Source organism: Podarcis tiliguerta, assembly GCF_965153285.1.
Source record: "Podarcis tiliguerta genome assembly, chromosome: 9".
Lineage (NCBI taxonomy): Eukaryota > Metazoa > Chordata > Lepidosauria > Squamata > Lacertidae > Podarcis > Podarcis tiliguerta.
The window spans coordinates 11,315,886-11,333,518 of NC_139542.1; the positions used below are offsets into that span (position 1 = coordinate 11,315,886).

At 38.2% G+C, this 17,633-nt stretch overlaps 1 protein-coding gene across 4 annotated transcripts in view; it reads left to right on the top strand.

Annotated features, from left to right (window-relative positions):
* Positions 1-17,633, top strand: part of BMP2K (BMP2 inducible kinase) — a 45,617-nt gene that overhangs the window by 11,294 nt on the left and 16,690 nt on the right. For all 4 annotated transcript variants that reach the window (XM_083398255.1, XM_083398256.1, XM_083398257.1 and 1 more), the window contains exons 2-12: positions 3,069-3,187; positions 5,310-5,415; positions 5,829-5,971; positions 7,325-7,446; positions 8,396-8,477; positions 9,214-9,346; positions 11,341-11,444; positions 12,696-12,775; positions 15,295-15,452; positions 16,092-16,276; positions 16,785-16,877. In XM_083398255.1, coding sequence (XP_083254381.1) covers positions 3,069-3,187; positions 5,310-5,415; positions 5,829-5,971; positions 7,325-7,446; positions 8,396-8,477; positions 9,214-9,346; positions 11,341-11,444; positions 12,696-12,775; positions 15,295-15,452; positions 16,092-16,276; positions 16,785-16,877 — 1,325 coding nt within the window. The remainder of the gene's footprint in view (positions 1-3,068; positions 3,188-5,309; positions 5,416-5,828; positions 5,972-7,324; positions 7,447-8,395; positions 8,478-9,213; positions 9,347-11,340; positions 11,445-12,695; positions 12,776-15,294; positions 15,453-16,091; positions 16,277-16,784; positions 16,878-17,633) is intronic.

The following is a 17,633-nucleotide window of genomic DNA, read 5'->3' on the forward strand; positions in this document are numbered from 1 at the left end:
AAAACTTCTTGAAGCGGAAGTGTGTGTGTAGGAATACAGGCTTTGATATGAAGAGTCATGTGTGTTCAACTAGTACTACTTTTTTGTCTTAGTTGTTGAGAGTCTGGAAACTTGAAAACTAATATTGCATAAATGTTAAGTTGCTATGCATACTACAACTTAAGTTCAGACAGTGCTCCTAAGTATTAAGGAACAACGTTGCATATCAGTGTTTGTCATGAATATGGGTTTGATGTCAAAATTTGTCTGAGAGTGTATTACTGTGAATGGAATTTGGAAATTTGAGAAATGGCTTCATTCTTTGAAGATATTTGGACACATGCTTTAAGTGGAAAAAGCTTTGATATCTCAGTTTTTTCATAAACCTGAACTATCTTTCCATGATTTATAGTAAGAAATGTATCGAGGACATTAAAGAGCCCACAGTTCTCTAGTAAATGTTTTTTGTTGTTAAAAAGTAGGTTGTTTATACTATGCAAGTTATATTCTACAGTCGTTTTAATTAGCAGGACACTCAACTCTACTTATAGTGATATAAGCTATATCTACATAGTGATATAAGCATTTTCTTGATTAGACTGATAGCAGTTAAATAACGTGTAGCCTTTTTTGTTTACCTGTGAGTGACAATAAATTATCATTTTTCAGATCATCACAATTGATTGATTGAATTAAAACTGTATATGTTAGGCTATATTGCCACCTAATGGCATAAGAGTAATTGCTTGCATTTTCCCTTCAATATTTTCCATGTTGCGTGCTGTGGAACTTTGCAATTACCCAGTGAGAAGGTGAAAACTGGTGGACAAACTTTCCTGAAAAACAGTTTGCCCACCATTACTGCTCTTGCCCTACAGTGCACAGCTGCAGGTGTGTGGTTCATGCAGGGCAAGGAGGGAACTATGTGTGCCCATGAAATGTCCTTGGCACTGAACAGGGCCTCTTTGGCAGTTTAAATCTAAAAATGATTGTAAGACGTAGGAAGCTTGAACTAATGTTGCAGTTGAAGAAGCGCAATGTGTCTTAAGCTTTTATCTGATTTGCTTTCAAAACAATATCTTAGAGAATTTCAGGCACGTTCAAAATCATCTTTCTTGGATGCTTTGGCTTGTATCCAGTACTGTGGATCTGTTTGCGCAACAGAACTTCCTGTTCTCTCCTGTGCCCTCCAGTCCCTTGTTCATCCTTAAAATCAGTTCTGCAGGGTTGGAATAGCCTGCCGAGAGACTATGGGAGTGCATGAGGGGGAGATAAAACGAAACTGAAAATCCATTGGGTGAATGGAACTCCGCTAGTGCAGCATTGGATCCAACCTTTCCTTGCTAACATGTCCTTGATTATCTGATTATGCCTAGTAAAGTTTCTTTTCTCACTTTGCTTTATCTGTACAGTGGAACCTCAGGTTACGTACTGTCCTCCTTACGAATGCTTCGGGTAACGAGCTCCACTAACCTGGGAGTAGATGCTCCTGGTTGCGAACTTTGCCCCGGATACGAGCAGAAGTTGCGCAGCATGGCAGCAGCGGGAGGCCCCATTAGTGAAAGCACACTTCATGTTAAGAACGGTTTCGGATTAAGAACGGACCACCAGAACTAATTAAGTTTGTAACCGGAGGTACCACTGTATCAGATTCCAGAAGTGGCAATGGCAGCATGATTTGATCTTGGTTTGTAGGGCAAAAGCAGACCATAATTTGACAGTTTAGATGAAATGACAAATTGGCTTTCTGCAAGCAGGGAGGGGTGGGAATGGTTGCAGGCAAAGGAGGAGGGAACATGCAAGCAAGCCTGAGGATCTTTGGGGTTCATTCATATAGGGCCAACCACAGCTTAAATCTTGTTTCATGTGAAGTTACTGGATCTCTTGAGGTACATGGTCTCTGTAAGTGTTGTGTATTAAGCTGTACAAACGCTGTTGAGATTAGGGAAATTGACCGATTTGGGACAGATAGGTGTATTTGCATGGTCAAATTTGCTTCCACACTAAAAGCTGACTGAAGTTATAGTCTTGCTGTCTATAAATAGCAGAGACATGACCAGTTTCAAAAGTTAGGTATAATATGCTTTTTGCCTTTTGAGGCTTACTCTTCTGGCAATAGGACAGAAGTCCATGGGGGTAAGTTGGTACAGGGTAGATACATATGTTATGAGTTGTCAAATATAGCCCCAAAGTTATTTGGACAGTAATTCCAGAACCATGCCTAGGACATGAACTGAGCAGTGATAGTATGCATATCTAGTCTTTTAAGTATGTGTTTAGTCTTTATGCGCTGCTGAACATCGTGTAAACAGATAACAGCAAGTCAGAAACACTATTATGTAGATTTTTTTTTTTTCATACTGAACATGGTGGGACATAAAAATACTTGAATGTTTTAAATATTACAGTCCAAAGAGATAAAAAGTAGTGCCTTAATAGATGCTAAAGATTTAAAATTTGTGGTTTGTATTCAAATCCACCTGCTGGAGTCCATTTGAAATTTGCAGTGTTTGGATGTGAGGGTACAATGGCAGCTTGGATTTTCAATCTGTTTTTCCAGATAGTGTTAAGCTCAGCTGAATCCATATTAAATGTTTCCAGAACCATTGTAACATTGTAACATTTTTCTTCTTTTGTGTCCTGTTCAATCTTTTGAGCCATCATAGAAATCCAGCATTTCACAGCATTCACGCAACTTTGCTCCTGTTTCATTTGGACATTGGTGTAATAAAAAATGTCAACAGATATTGGTTTGGCTCACTAGTCAGCTGTGCCTTCTATGCCCTATGCCTCTTCTAGGTCCTCTCCATGTGCACAGAGGAGGGACGAGGTCTTGTTTTGTTTAGTAGCAGGAGGCTGGCTGGCTATTGGCATGGTAGAGGTTTTCTCTGAGGACCCACTACCAATCTTCAGTTCATTCATACCAGGGGTGTTGGTGGGTGTACAGTAATAGTCTCTTGTCCTTTATCTTGTCATTCATTTCAGATTCTCATTTACAACTCAGAAAGAATATTTTAAAATCATTTGTTTATTCTTAAGCATCTTAATATGTTTATAGACCTAGTAAACTTTAGTCTCTGTTCTTTCAGGTGGCTTTTCCACAGTGCTACTTGTTCATACACATGGTGGAGTCCGATGTGCATTGAAACGAATGTATGTTAATAATGTGCCTGACCTCAATATCTGCAAAAGAGAAATAACAATAATGGTAAGTAAAATAATACCTTATTGTCAACATATTTTTAAAATATTATCAAGAGAAAACAACAACAGCATAGAAACATGTAAGTTCCACCCACTTGCAGAAGAACAAGGAGTTGAAGGGCTTTTGAATATATCCAAAGTGAAATAAATTGGACTCCAAATGGCAGAGGACAGAAGCCACTTCAGACAGTGTTCTGTCGTCTTGGGAAGGCAGACAAAAGATGAAGACCCTGTATATATATATGTCCCATCACATATTCCATGAGTGAGCCTCAGGCAGCCTTTCCTTTGGCCAATTCTATATTGAAAGACATTTTTTCTGCATGCACAATACTGGCAACTCATTTTTTATACCAAGCATGCATTAATATAAAAAAGTTTGAATATGTTGGCTTCATTTGTATTACTTTCAAACAGACATAGGAACTTCTGTGGGCAAAAGCTTCAGAACCCCTGGCTGTGCTGGAAGAGAAGAGAGGGGGAATGTGTGAGCCTGGGAAAGGCTAGGCTTATTCATTTCTTTCTAAATCATAGTTGAATGTGGTCTAAACATAGTGTAAAAACTAATAGAGGCTATCATAACATTCATGGGCAATACACAAAACAGATTACTCTTCGTAGTCATTTCACTAGGATAGTGTGAATGTAACAGAGGCCAAGTTTGACCATCATGCTAAAGCATAATTAAAATTAAATTGTGGTTGAATGTGGTTCAAAAGGTGTCACTGCACTCTTTCCCCCACTCCTTCCTTTGGTGCGCTGGGAAGGAAATGAACCAGAGGCTGACTTCATCGTACCTACAAACCAGTACTCATTATTGTTTTTTCTCCTTGGCGTCTGCCCATTGTTTACTTGTAGAGAAAAAAACCACAGGGGTAATGCAAAGCCAGTCTGTGGTCTGTTTTCTCCCCTGCGTGATGAAGGAAGCAGTGGTGGAGTGCAATGAGACCTTTTGACCAGCACAATTCTCATTCTTGTGAAACCATAATTTAATTTTAACTATGGTCTAATGTGACTTCTGAACCAAACCATAAATTCTATAGTTTCCCACCTCTTCAAATCTGTAACCCACCCTTTTAAACCTAACCTGCAGTGTGGGTGCGTATCCCTCTTGTTCCATTTTCTCATAACCTTTTCCTTCCCCTCTTTTTCAGGGCACACTTACAATCCAGACATACTGGTTCAACAGTCATTTTGTCTTCATTGAAAACCCTAGGAATTGCAGTTTTGGTAGTGAGACAGAGATGTTGAACAGAACTTCATCACCTGTATCAAATAACAGGCAGAGGAATCTTAAACTGCTCATGCAGGGGTCTTTATTGTGGACAGTTCTTCCCACTGCAGCACATTGTCCCACATTGTCCAGTAGCTCCCTTTGACCCTTGAGAGGGGGGTTCTGGTGGTGGTGGGAAACGGGTCTTTACGGCGGAGGAACAAAAGAAATCAGTTGTACAAGCTGCCTTCTGCTTGCACAACATTGGATACGATCTTAAGCTATTTACTTAGTCTCTATAAATCGATTTGTCAAACTGTTTAGTCAAGATAATCACGAGAAGCAATTTTTTTTAAAGAGCTGATAGATTTATAAAATCCTACATGGTTCAGGTCCAAGCTATCGTGAGAGAACATACTCCCTCATACAAAACCACTTGTGTTTTGAGAACTTTGGGAGAGGCCTTCTCTCAGTCTTGCCACCCTCACAGGCATACAGGGCCCTCTCAGTGGCTGCTCCAGGACTTTGGAACTTACTACCTTGATAAGTTAGACTGGCTCCCTCCTTGTTCTTCTGCTGGCAGGTGAAAACTATTTTGTTTCAATAGGCTTGGGGGTAGCTGCTTTTAATGAAAGGGATGGTGCCATGCTGCCTTTATTGTAATTATCAGTAGTTTTAATAGATTTTAAAATATATATAGTCCCCCCCCCTTTTTTAGTGATTCTTATGTTAATCTGTAAACTGCCTTGAGTCTTGTGAGGAGGGAAAATAAGAATATAAATAAATATATAATAGTAATAGTATTTTAGATAGCTTTGACTATGGCATTTTAGGCTAAATGCATGTATACTATTTTTTCCAACCCTTAAAAAAAGTTTATTTCTTTATTCCTAAACTATTCTTTCTTTTTCAGAAAGAACTGTCTGGGCACAAGAACATTGTAGGGTATTTGGATTGTGCTGTTAATTCTGTTAGTGATAATGTTTGGGAAGTGCTCATCTTAATGGAATACTGTCGTGGTAAGCCTCTGTCACTTTAAATATAAAAAATTGTCTAACACACAATAGTTACTTTCATATGATAGTACTTACTATATTAAAAGTGCAATCTTACTTGCTTTTTTATTCTGTGAACTGCCCTGAGATCTTTTGATGAAAGGTGTTATATAAATAAATTAAATAAATAAAATAAAATAAATAAATAAATAAATAAATAAATAAATAAAATGTCTGTTCAGAAGTAAGTCCAACTGTGAATTCAATGGTGCTTATACCCAGGCAAATGAGAGTCTTAATGTGGTACTTCAACTTTTTAAAAACAGCGCTCATAGTTGGTCAGAGATTTTAAATGTTTGTGTTTTGAATAAGTAGTGTTTTCACTGTGTAAACATTCTCTTTAATGTATTATTGTAATATCTGCCTTCTTTTTGTAGCTGGGCAGGTAGTGAATCAGATGAACCAGAGATTGCAGACAGGCTTTACTGAGCCAGAAGTGCTAAGGATATTTTGTGATGCCTGTGAAGCTGTTGCTAGGCTGCATCAATGCAAAACTCCCATTGTTCATAGAGATTTGAAGGTGAGAGGAACTGAGAGGAATTCTTCTGTTCTTGAAATAAAATCTCTGTATTTGACTCCTGTTTTATTGCCTGTAACAACGCTAAGTTTGAATTAGATTTAGGTACGTCTGTCCCTTTTCTTTTTAAAGCTATTCACCAATTTTGAAAATCCTTGAAATAGATATTTATATGGTGATACAGTAGGGATTTCTTGTTTTGAACAAGAGTCTCCAAAAGTTTGAGAACAACTTCATTGTTTTCGTACATTGTTTTTGAGTAACTTGAATGAAATAAGATATACTTTGGTATTACTGTAATAGCAAATTGATGTGCATTGCTTAGGAGATCATGTGCGCTATCCTTAGATTTTCTTTTCTTTGGATTAGGAATGGGGATAGAGGTTGAAATTTTGCACAAGCTGGGAAGAGCTCTTCACTCAAATATTTGAAGATCGCAAAGGTCCATGATTGTCCCACTTGTTTGAATCCAGCTGTATTGCCCTTTAAAGCTGAAAGAGGCAGTGCAGAGATCCTTTTCGTGCTACTCAGCTAGGAAATGGCAACTTTGTGGGAGCTGTATATCTGTACTTTTCATTCTGGCTTTAAAGGGCTAATGACCTTCAAGGCCAGAAGAAAGAGCTCTTCTGCTAGCCTTTTAAGGCCTGAGAATAGACTGCCCAAATTTTTGCAAGGGGTGTGTGGGTATGGAAAAATAGCAGGAGGATGAGTGGATTATTACTTTTGGATCAGGTATGAGAAACCTGTAGCTTCCGGGTGGAGTTGGATTCCATCTCTCAGTCCCGCTCGGTATGTTTAATGTTAGGGACAGTGGGAGTTGTTCAGCAACTTTTGGAGGACCATAAGTTATCTAGCCCTGGTTTAGAGGGTATCAAACTTTGCTACACAATAGGAATAACCACCAATAATGTGTTTGTAACTGAAGGTTAGCCATTGTTGAATAATGGCATCAATCTGAAGAAAACATGGCAGTGTAACATGCTGTGCTTAGCTTCTTCATTTGGTTAACACGCTTTAACAATTGGATCTAAAGCTTACATGCATTTGTCAATACTTTTTTTCCTTTAGAGCAATCTTGGGTCCCAAGATGTTGGACTACAACTCCCATCATTCCTGAATAATGGCCCTTCTCACTAGGGATGATGGGACTTGTAGTCCAACAACATATTGGGATCCATAGTTGAGTAAGGCTGCTTTAGGGTATTTAAGCTTGGTCCTTCAGTATTGGTGCCGAAGTATGAACACTTTAAAGTGCCACTGACCCTGCCAGATTAAGACATTAAATGAAAGGTGACTGCTTGAAAATTAGGAATGCCTTCCATTTTATAAGCGTGTGCTTTTTTCTTTCTTTCTAAGGTTGAGAACCTTTTGTTGAATGACAGTGGAAACTATGTCCTCTGTGACTTTGGCAGTGCCACTAATAAATTCCTTAATTCTCAGAAAGATGGAGTTAATGTAGTTGAAGAAGAAATTAAAAAGTAAGTTCAATTTCTTAGGGCAGCTTTTTAAACATCAGTAATCCTAGAATTATCTGTCTAATAACAATAGAAACACATGCATGACAACTTCAAAGTGTCGTTCTACATATGCATAGTTATTTTAGAAGGTAAACATCATAATATGGTGAAAGATCCAGTTTACCACATGGATATATATCTACATCTGGATATGAGCTTGTATCAGTGTCTTTGTATCAGTGTTTTTTAAAGCAGGATAAATACATTAATCTCTCTCTTGAGTACTAGATGCATGATTTTCTGTTCCTTTCTCTCTTGTGTGTACTGTTATGGTAATCCTTTGCATGGTCTCTCTCCTTCCAAGGGTCAGTCCATGAATAGAGATTAGTTCATTTCTTTGCTATTTAGAACACCAGTTTGTATACATTCTGTGATTATAGTGCACTTTTTCGATGGTATGTTATAATTGTGGTTTGAATTCCCAGTTTCAAATTTACTGTTTAAAATCAGTACATTCAAAGATCTATAACAACGTAATTTTAAAAATTGCATTCAAGTGCCATTGGGCCTCTAAGATGCTTTTTTCCTTTTTGTTACTCTGTTGCAGCTTTCATTTTATTAAAAAAACGAGTGAGAAAGCACTTGCCCTCTAGGCTGCAGAGGTCAGTTTAAAAATCTGATTTCAAAATGGTAAAGGCATGAAAAAGGGGCAAGTAGAAAGAAAAAGCAACCCTGTTGACTTTATAAATTCATAATTTTGTTACATTTTGAGGATACTTTCAGGATAATAACAAAAGTGCTCTCATATGGTGATACATCAAAGAATTGATACTCTTTGATACGTTTAGGCTTTTGCCCATATTGCTGAATTGCATTGCCCCATTCTTAGTGCAGTAATGCACAGTCTGAAAATTCAAAACAAGTCTATATTTTATTGTTCACCTTTAATTATCCAATTATATGTTTATAGGTATACTACGTTATCATACAGAGCTCCTGAAATGATTAATCTTTATGGAGGGAAACCAATTACTACCAAGGCAGATATCTGGGTAAGAAAACTGAATAATTTTACTGTTGTTGAATATTATAGAATTTGTTGCATTTCCCCCACAAAATGTTTCTTTATTAAGCATGATATTTAGATAAAAGCTTTATGAATAACACCGAAATAGCTTGCATATCTGAATGTTTGTTCAGTCAAATATAGGGTAAAATACATAATTTCAATTAATAAATCATTATACTTGTTACTTGTTTCTTTGTGCTGAATCATGGGGAAAAAATAGGATTCAAATTCTTGTAAAGTGCTTTAAATGAAAGCACTCCATTAGCAATTCTACTGTATATTTTGTAGTGCAAAAGGTTGAGCAATTTACCATCTCCATGAAGCTTGACTGTGTGCCAGCAGCAGCAAGAGATGCTCTTAGCAAAGCTTTTTGTAATGAGCGAGCAACACTACCAAATTTCCGCTTAATAAATCTGTGTAAATCTGATGCTTGATATGCAACAATGTCACAGTATATAAATACGTTTATAAATAAATAAACACAAGTGCTGAGATGATCAGATTAGCAAAAACATTTTAACAGTTTTGCTGCTCTTGCATTCATTTAGAAAACTGTGAAACACCTCTCATTAATTAGTTTGGAAGCTGTGATACTTCTATTATAACTGAAGTGTTACGTTTTACACTTAAGTTGTTAATGGTCAAATGCTGCTTAAACAGTCTTGGTATTTGGTGATTTTCCCCAATAACTGTGTTTCACCTGCTGTTTCACTCCATAGGCTCTTGGTTGCTTGCTATATAAGCTTTGTTTCTTCACACTTCCCTTTGGTGAGAGTCAGGTTGCCATTTGTGATGGAAGCTTTACCATCCCAGACAATTCACGTTACTCCCATGGTATACATTGTTTGATAAGTAAGTAACTGAGGCAACTTTCAAATTACATTGTGTGTGAAATGCTTTAATCTTTGATGGGGTGCTAAACCAAAAGTGAATTATCTTGCTGATTGAAGGTTTCATTGCATAGAACTTTGCTGAGTACATCTGTGGAAATAATGTATGTTTGCTTTCAAGTATATGATCATACCAATATTAAGATAAAAGGACAATCCTTCCCCAGGCCTTTTTGAGTGTTCGTTTCATTTTATTTTCTGCTCAGTTCTTTGACAGCAATATACATAATACATGTTGCATACATTATTACATAACAAAATACATATTCTAAAACGATTCAATCCAAAAGTGCCTCAACAAACACTAATCAGTATATTGGGTCAGATCTAAATTTTGCCTTCTGCAAACGAAGGCCCTTTTCATCTATGGAAACTTTTTGTGTCGGCAGAGGGTTCTCCTGATGGACAGTGAGGAGTTGGCTTTGATTATATTGCTGTCCTTCTCCCAGCACCATCTCTCTCACAGTTCTGGAAGGTTCTTTCTAGAAGAGGTTGAAGGGGAAATTGGTAGAAGTGTTTCTCCCTTTCCACCTGAGGCTTCTTTATGAGAAGAACTCTGTTTGGGATACTCCTGCTAATTGGAGTAATGCTAGGATCCAAGCCCCAGTGCCACAAAAACAAAATCTCAACCATAGCCTTAAAATGGAAAAATATAAATTGATGAGAAAATTTAAGAAGGGAAAATAGGCCCCCTCCAAATGTTAATGCATAAAATCTGTTTTAAAAAACCTAAGGTTTTAATATAATCAAAGGGATTGCCAACCTGATTTACCTAGCCAGGCACATTTAGAAAAAGTGCCATGGACACTAGTCAGAAATTGGCTTTCATGGCGTAACATTGAGTTAGACACAGCCATTGCTCTTTTGTGGTGGTACGCAGGGGTATGCATACTCCTAAACATTTTGTGAATCTAAGTTTGGCCTTATTGAGGGGCAGTATTTCAGTATGAGAAGGAAAATGAGAGTACCCCAAACTTTTTTTTAGAAAAAAAGCACTGGACACCGCATAGTTATTACTACTTTTTTTTGCCCATTCCAGCCTGGGACTAGCTCAGGTTTGCCATGCAGAGTCAGCAATGTCCTGTTGGTCTTGATTTGGCGGTTACGCAATATTGCAGTCTCTCACTCTCACAAACACACATACACACTCACGAACGCAATGATGGTGTTGCTGTCTAATAACAGAGCATTTACCAGTACTATGAAAAATATACAAGGTGGCCACACCACACTCACTCCTCCTGCACACACAAACATACTTACTGTGCATTTACAGATCTTATACACGCATGCATCTCTTTCTCTCATACATACCCATTTCACATATACATCTCTCCTTCTCTGCCCAAGTGCACCTCTCTCTATGTTTCACATACCACATGTTCATAATCTCTCTCTCCCTTTCACCTCCCCCCACCCCAAATGCATCTTCCAAGTGCATCCCTCTCTCACACACATGAACTGCTATAGGATTTTTTCTGGGGGGCATGTGGGCAAAGTAATACACTGAAAAGGGTGATACGTGCTAATTTCTCACAAAAAATGAGAAGAATGGTATCTGTATATTTTACTTTATATAATGCAACATAATAGAGAAGGCAGTTTTTTCTAGATTGCATGGTGCCCAATTAGTTTGAGGACCTGGCAGATGAAAACAAGAGGCTTGCTGGATCTTGTTTGAGCATTCGGTTTCCCACAGTAGGCAATATATGCCTTCGGGAAGCCCACAAGTGGAATATGGACAACAGCAGCTGTTTCACATTGTTCTCCAGCAACTAATTTTAAGGCATAGTTTTACCCCCCTGCCTACCACAAAAAAATGGTTGTGCAGTACCTGTCTGTCCATAGAAACAATGAAAGCTGCACTACAAAATCTATTTGATTCACTTTTATTCTACTTTGCTAAATCTAGGCTTCTTTCTTGCTGCTAATCTTTTAATCTGCTGTAATCTACAGGGTATATGCTTGAACCAGATCAAGAACAGAGACCTGATATCTTTCAAGTTTCTTACTTTGCCTTTAAACTTGCCAAAAAGGACTGTCCAATATCCAATATCAATGTAAGTAGATCTTACATAATGCTAATATTTTTAAGGTTAGCGAAAGGAATAGCACTAGCTTTTTGACTTTTTTTAAAAAAATGGGAACTCCTTCCCCGGCATACATAGTGGCTCTAAATTTGGTAACTTCAGATAATTTTTCAATACATTCCCTTCATGGCAATTCAGAAAAACACGCTGTATCTGCTTTGAACAGTAAATGACATTAACCTATGGATTTTTTTTAATATCAAATGCAATATAAAATTGTTGGATGGTCTGGTCACTTTCTCCTTTTTGAGCTTTCCTTTTGGAGATGTCAGGATTGTTAATTCAGTCAGTTAATGCAATTGGGTTGGTCCCCCCCCCCAATGTATTCAGAATTCAAGGACATAGTAAAGCAGAATGCTGCTATAGACATAATTTAGTCTACTGCATGATGAACTCTGCAGGTGCAGCAAAGCTTTTGAATTCATTCTACTCATTCCCACAAACATCCCAGTAGTTCTCTTGCTTCTAGGTGACATAGAAAGCTTCTGAAGCTAAAGGGAGTTGCAAAAGCCTTGGTCTTTAAGCTTAATTAAGATTCTAGACTATGGTTTGTATTTCTTGGCATACCAGTGCCAGCTTTTTACTAAGTAGATATCAAAAATATTATTTATTTACTTATTATTTAGTAAATTTATATACTGCCTTTCATCCAAAGATCACAGGGCAGTGTGCAACATAAAAACGCAAAACCTGTAACATAATAATAAAATGTATCACCCTTCCAAAACATTTAAAATATCATATTCTTCCATAATTAAGGAATTCATTATGAAACAACCTCTAAATTTTAAAATTGTGGCTGCAGGGAATGTAGCGTTCTCTCCCTGCTCCCACCCCCGGCGAAGCATTAATCACTCCCTGGACCCACCTAGGCATATCCCCCTGTAGGATATTCAATTCTGTCTGTCCCCACTGCATAATTTACCATTTTGCCTCTTCCCAACAGTAAGCCAGTATTTCAAGGCCACTGAGCATTCACAGTTCTCACACTGTTTTGGGGTACACTCTTGAATTTTTTAAACTTTTTTGTACTTCCACAAACCTTGGGGGTTTCTTCTTGTTCATGAATGGCAATGTGCTGGGTATAAAAGGACTGGCAGTCAGAGAATTGAGCTCGATATTGCTAGATATAATTATTTGCTACTGGTGCTACTTATTTTGGAACTTGCTACTTATTTTACTTTCAGAAGTCTAATAACGTGGTTAATTTATTTCCCCAAGAATTCTCCTCTCCCTTCAACTCTTCCTGAGCCCCTGACAGCTAGTGAGGCTGCTGCTAAGAAAAGCCAAATAAAAGCTCGGTGAGTTGGCAGTTTTATGCACTTTTTGCATTAAAACATTGCACCTTAATATGGTAAAATCTTATTTTTCCTCCCCTAACAAAAGTTGTTTGAAAACATTTTTCCTTTTTCAGACATTGTTAAGCCTTGCTTGTTACGTTATCTTTTGTTGCTGTGCTGCTGTAGAGCAGTACTAAAATATAAAGGATAACTGAATTCAGGAATAATCTCAAAGTATTCAAGACCAGCCGTGCACATGCATAGTCACAAATAAGAAGAGATACCTAATGTTGGCTAGCAAGTATTCTTATTATATTTAGAAAATAATATAAATACAAGGCAAATACATAAACTCACCAGAATAGTAGTGGAAAAATACTGGCTAGACTGGTGTGATTGTTGAGGTTGAATGTCATCCACAAACTTCTCAAAATTACAGGTGTATGAGGGGATCATAATAGTGGGTGGGAGTCAACTAACTTACACATAGTAGACACATTGAACCTAATTTAGCTCTATTCCGTGAGTCTACTCAGGGTAAAATTTAGTTGAGAATCACCCAGTGTTTATGCTTTTCCACTGTGCTCTGTCCTCCCCAAACAGCTTGGGATCAATCTTTGCTATGAGCCAGACAGGAGGAAAAGTTTATGATAATAATGGTGCTTCTGAAATGGGTCTCCCCTAAACAACAACAACAAAATATATGATTAAGTATTATCACCATCATCCATATGATGCCTGGGTTCCCACCCACAAAAACCCACAAAAAAATTTGAAACAATGCCTGCTGTAGGGCATGCAGCAAAGACAGGAAAGTGTTTCCATATCCTCCCTCCTCCTCAACTGAGGCCCCTCTCAAGCAGCTTCCCTGCTCCATGTGCATGTAGACAATAAACTACAGCAGCAGTGGGAAGATTTGCATGTTTCTTCCACACACCACATTTTCAAAAAGTGATTCAAGCAGCTACCTGCTCCACATGCTCAGCAGGCAACAAAACAAGTGACATACAGTTCCTTTGTTTCTTCCTTTACCCCAGTACACACATTCTTTAAAAGCCTCTCGAATAGCTGCCTGGCTTAGTCATGCTGGCCACGTGACCCGGAAGCTGTACACCGGCTCCCTCGGCCAATAAAGTGAGATGAGCGCCGCAACCCCAGAGTCGGCCATGACTGGACCAAATGGTCAGGGGTCCCTTTACTTTTATTTAAATAGCAAGTGGATCCATTGACCAGGAAATGGTTTCTGCACATGTTGCGTCATAACTCTTTTTCTTGGAGGATTAGAGACATTTTTGAAATAGAAAAATGCATCTGTGGGCACTGATGGGGGCCACTAGTGCAAGTGGTGGATTGATTACTCCCAGTACAAGAGAATGGAGATTATGACAGTATAAGGTACACACACACACACCCTTCTTAATCTACTTGAACAAAACGTGCTTGCACAGGTCTACAGTAGTAAAATGCACAACTCTGATCACACATTGCACAAGAAGAGTGAGAAGTTGCACAAATTCATAATATTACTGTCTCTACGTCTAATGTGGAGTTTCAACAAAGAACTGCTTTCAGTGACTCATTTACCTGTTCTCAGTGGAATATTGCTTTGCAGAAAGGAGAAAACTGAGAAGGATCTTAAATTGCTCCTCCGTTCTCATAAGGGAGGGAGCAGTTTCTGTCCACTTCAATCCACCTCCTCCCTACACAATGTACCGCAGCATTTGGAAGGGTCTCTCAACCCTCAGTGCAAATGTGTGTGTGTATGTGCGCTTGCAAGGATCTGCAGAGGGAAGGGGAAATTAATGAAAGTGAATTCCGTTTCTAGAAGAAAAGTTAGGATTCAAGTCATTGGAGTGTAGTAATTCAGTTAACACTGGTTAAGAGCTGTTTTGAATCAGCTCTTAGTGTTAACCAAATTACTAAATCATGACTGACTGAACTGTGTGAAAACTTTAGTCCAATGATAGAGTTATTACTGAAGAAACCTTATAAATTACTTTATGTAATGATTGCAGACTGATCCAGTTTCAGAGATCTGTGTGTGCAACAGAGGTCTCAGTCAACACTGAGCTATTGACTACCTGAAATAAGTTTGGCACTCTAGATGCCTCATGTGTTAGTTATGTATTGCAGTCAAGTAACTTGTGCTGGTTATGGGCTGTGTGTGCAAAGACGAAGACAGGAGACATTGAGGAAAGTGGCAGAAGCAGAGACTGGAATGAAATGAGAGGGAAATTCATTAGAGCACTTCATTTTGTGGATAGCAGTATTTTCATACTTGACTGTACACTTGTTAGTTAAATTTACTGAATACACACCATAAAGATGTGTTGAATGGCACATGGAAGAATGCTGAATCAAGCTGTTGCTTCCTGGAAAGGAGAATATTTTTCAAGACCCTTCTTGTGGTAATTGCGCACATTGAGAGAATATATGGAAAGTTATTTTTGTATAAATGACAGTGCAGAAGATATGCTTCTAATCTTAACTATACCCTTCTTTTTGAAGTTCAGAAATTTCTAGAATCTCTTTCATTCTAGAATAACAGATGCCATTGGACCAACAGAAACCTCAATAGCACCACGACAAAGACCAAAGGCCAATACAAGCACTGCCACTCCTAGTGTACTAACAATTCAGAGCTCAGCAACACCAGTCAAAGTGCCAGTCCCTAGTGATTTCAACAATGGACAAAAAGGTAACTCTTCAAACTAATGGAGTGGATTTGAGTGAAAAGCATTATTAAGTTTGGAGATTAGATAGCACCTTTTTGCAAAGCCTTTGTGAATCCTTTTGACAACTATTTTGTTTTGATTCCTGTATATCTACAATTATGAGTTCCTCCTTTGCTTTATTGCCCAGTTGCATCATGGTATGAGAAGAGTTGCTACACAAAGTTGTGGTGACATACTGCTTTGGAAAACTCAGTGCATGGTCCTTTTGACAGGTAGCCTATTCATTCATGAAAATGAACACTGGGATTGACACACCTTTTTAAGGAGATATGTTAAATTGCAAATGGTTGTATTTGCATATTGTTGTGGTGCTGAAATTTCAGCTTAACAAGGCCAGAATGACTGGAGACTTAACTCCAGAGTTACAGCTGAGATTTGTCCTTATGAGACACATTCACGGGTGGGGTGTGTGTGCCTTAAATGACTTAACTAAAGAAATACTTGCAAAGCATTCTGTAGATGAATACGGTACAGAGTTAATGGGTTTCTGTGGTGGTTTTATCTTGGAACAGAGAAGTTAAATGTGTAATTTATTATGAAGCTTTCCGTGTTCAGACTTTAAAAATGCATTGAACAGATAATGTGCATTGAAAATATCCTAGGAGCCTCAAAATCTGGAAATAGCCAAGAGAGTATGTTGTCCCAGGGAACTAATCAGGCCCCACAGCAAAATAGAGTACTGCAACAACTACAGCAAGGTGACTGGAGGCTACAGCAGTTGCATCATCATCACCACCACCAGCAGCAGCAGCAACAACAATTGATTCAGGATGCATACATGCATCAGGTACCAATGTGTTTTGGCTGTAGTACAAACCAGTTTTCAGGTTTGCCTCTTCTGTTATCAGTACAACTTTATAAATATAACTTGCTAACATTCAGTTGATGGTTGTGCTCACTTTGCCCTTGGAGAAGAATTTCCTGCCCATGTCAGTCTAGTTACTTTGGGTGTTCAACTTTATTTGTAGCTTGGCTAGATTACATTTCTGGAGCTATTTGTTCTGCAAGTACCCTTCTATTATACGTTCTCTGCTTATGGCATGCTGATCTGGTTTATATTGGACACTGGGTGGGAAGAGAGTGAGGATAAGAAGTTGGAACAGTATGGTCCAGCTCTTATTTTGGAACAAAAGGTGACTTGTCTGACTTTTCCCCCTCTTACATAAAATTAAGCATTTACAGTAAAAGTGCAGCATCTCAAAGTTCTGCACCTGCCCCAAAGACAATTATTTGTGTAAAATCACTTGATCAGCTGGTATTCATGACTGATAAGATTTTGTCCCTTTCCAAAACAGTATCAACAAGCAATGCAACAGCACATGATTCAACAGCAGCTTTTGATGCGCTCTGCTTACCAACAGCAACCCTCCCCATCCTATCCAGCCATGGTAAGTTAACCTTTGAATACAAAATTCTGTTTACTTTGATTACTGATAAATATTACTACACAGATAAAGAAGGGTAATAATTAGCCACTTAAAAATTGACTACCTTAAATAGCATGACTCTGTTGGTGGCATATTTTCTTAACTACAGTTGCTGCTTTTTACAGAAACTGAAGGGAAAAGGAGGTATTTCTTACTCTAAAACAGCAAAAACTAGCTCTCACTCCAGTGGTTCTTAACTTGCGCGCTGGTACCATTCAGTCTCACTTATTGCCTCTGAACCATTGACTTACAAATAACTTGGTAATTGTGTGGTACAGGCATGGTACAAGCCAGGCACAGATATTGTAGGTAACAAGGGTATTGGTTTGTTTGTTTGTTTGTTACAAGATTATTAAATGGTGCTTTAAATGAGTATAGGATTTGTTAATGTTACTGGTATTTTAAATACCAACAGTTGATATTCAGCTAAGATAGCTTTCAAGAAACAGCTACCCTGTTTAACCAAATTGTCCTTTTATTCTCTTCACCCCAGTTAATCTCACCAATACTTTAATGGAGGACTCCCCTAGAAGTCTGTTTTTATATCCCTTTTTGTATTGTCTTTTTGTATTGTCCTGGAAATCTTCCCTCTAGTACTCCTACTAGTATCCAGAGTGCATCTTTTTAAGCTACTTCCCACTTCTTCCCTCAGCACTGCAAACTGGCGTGGAATCTACACACATTTAAAAACCGTTCTGAAAATGCTTTTTTTAAAAG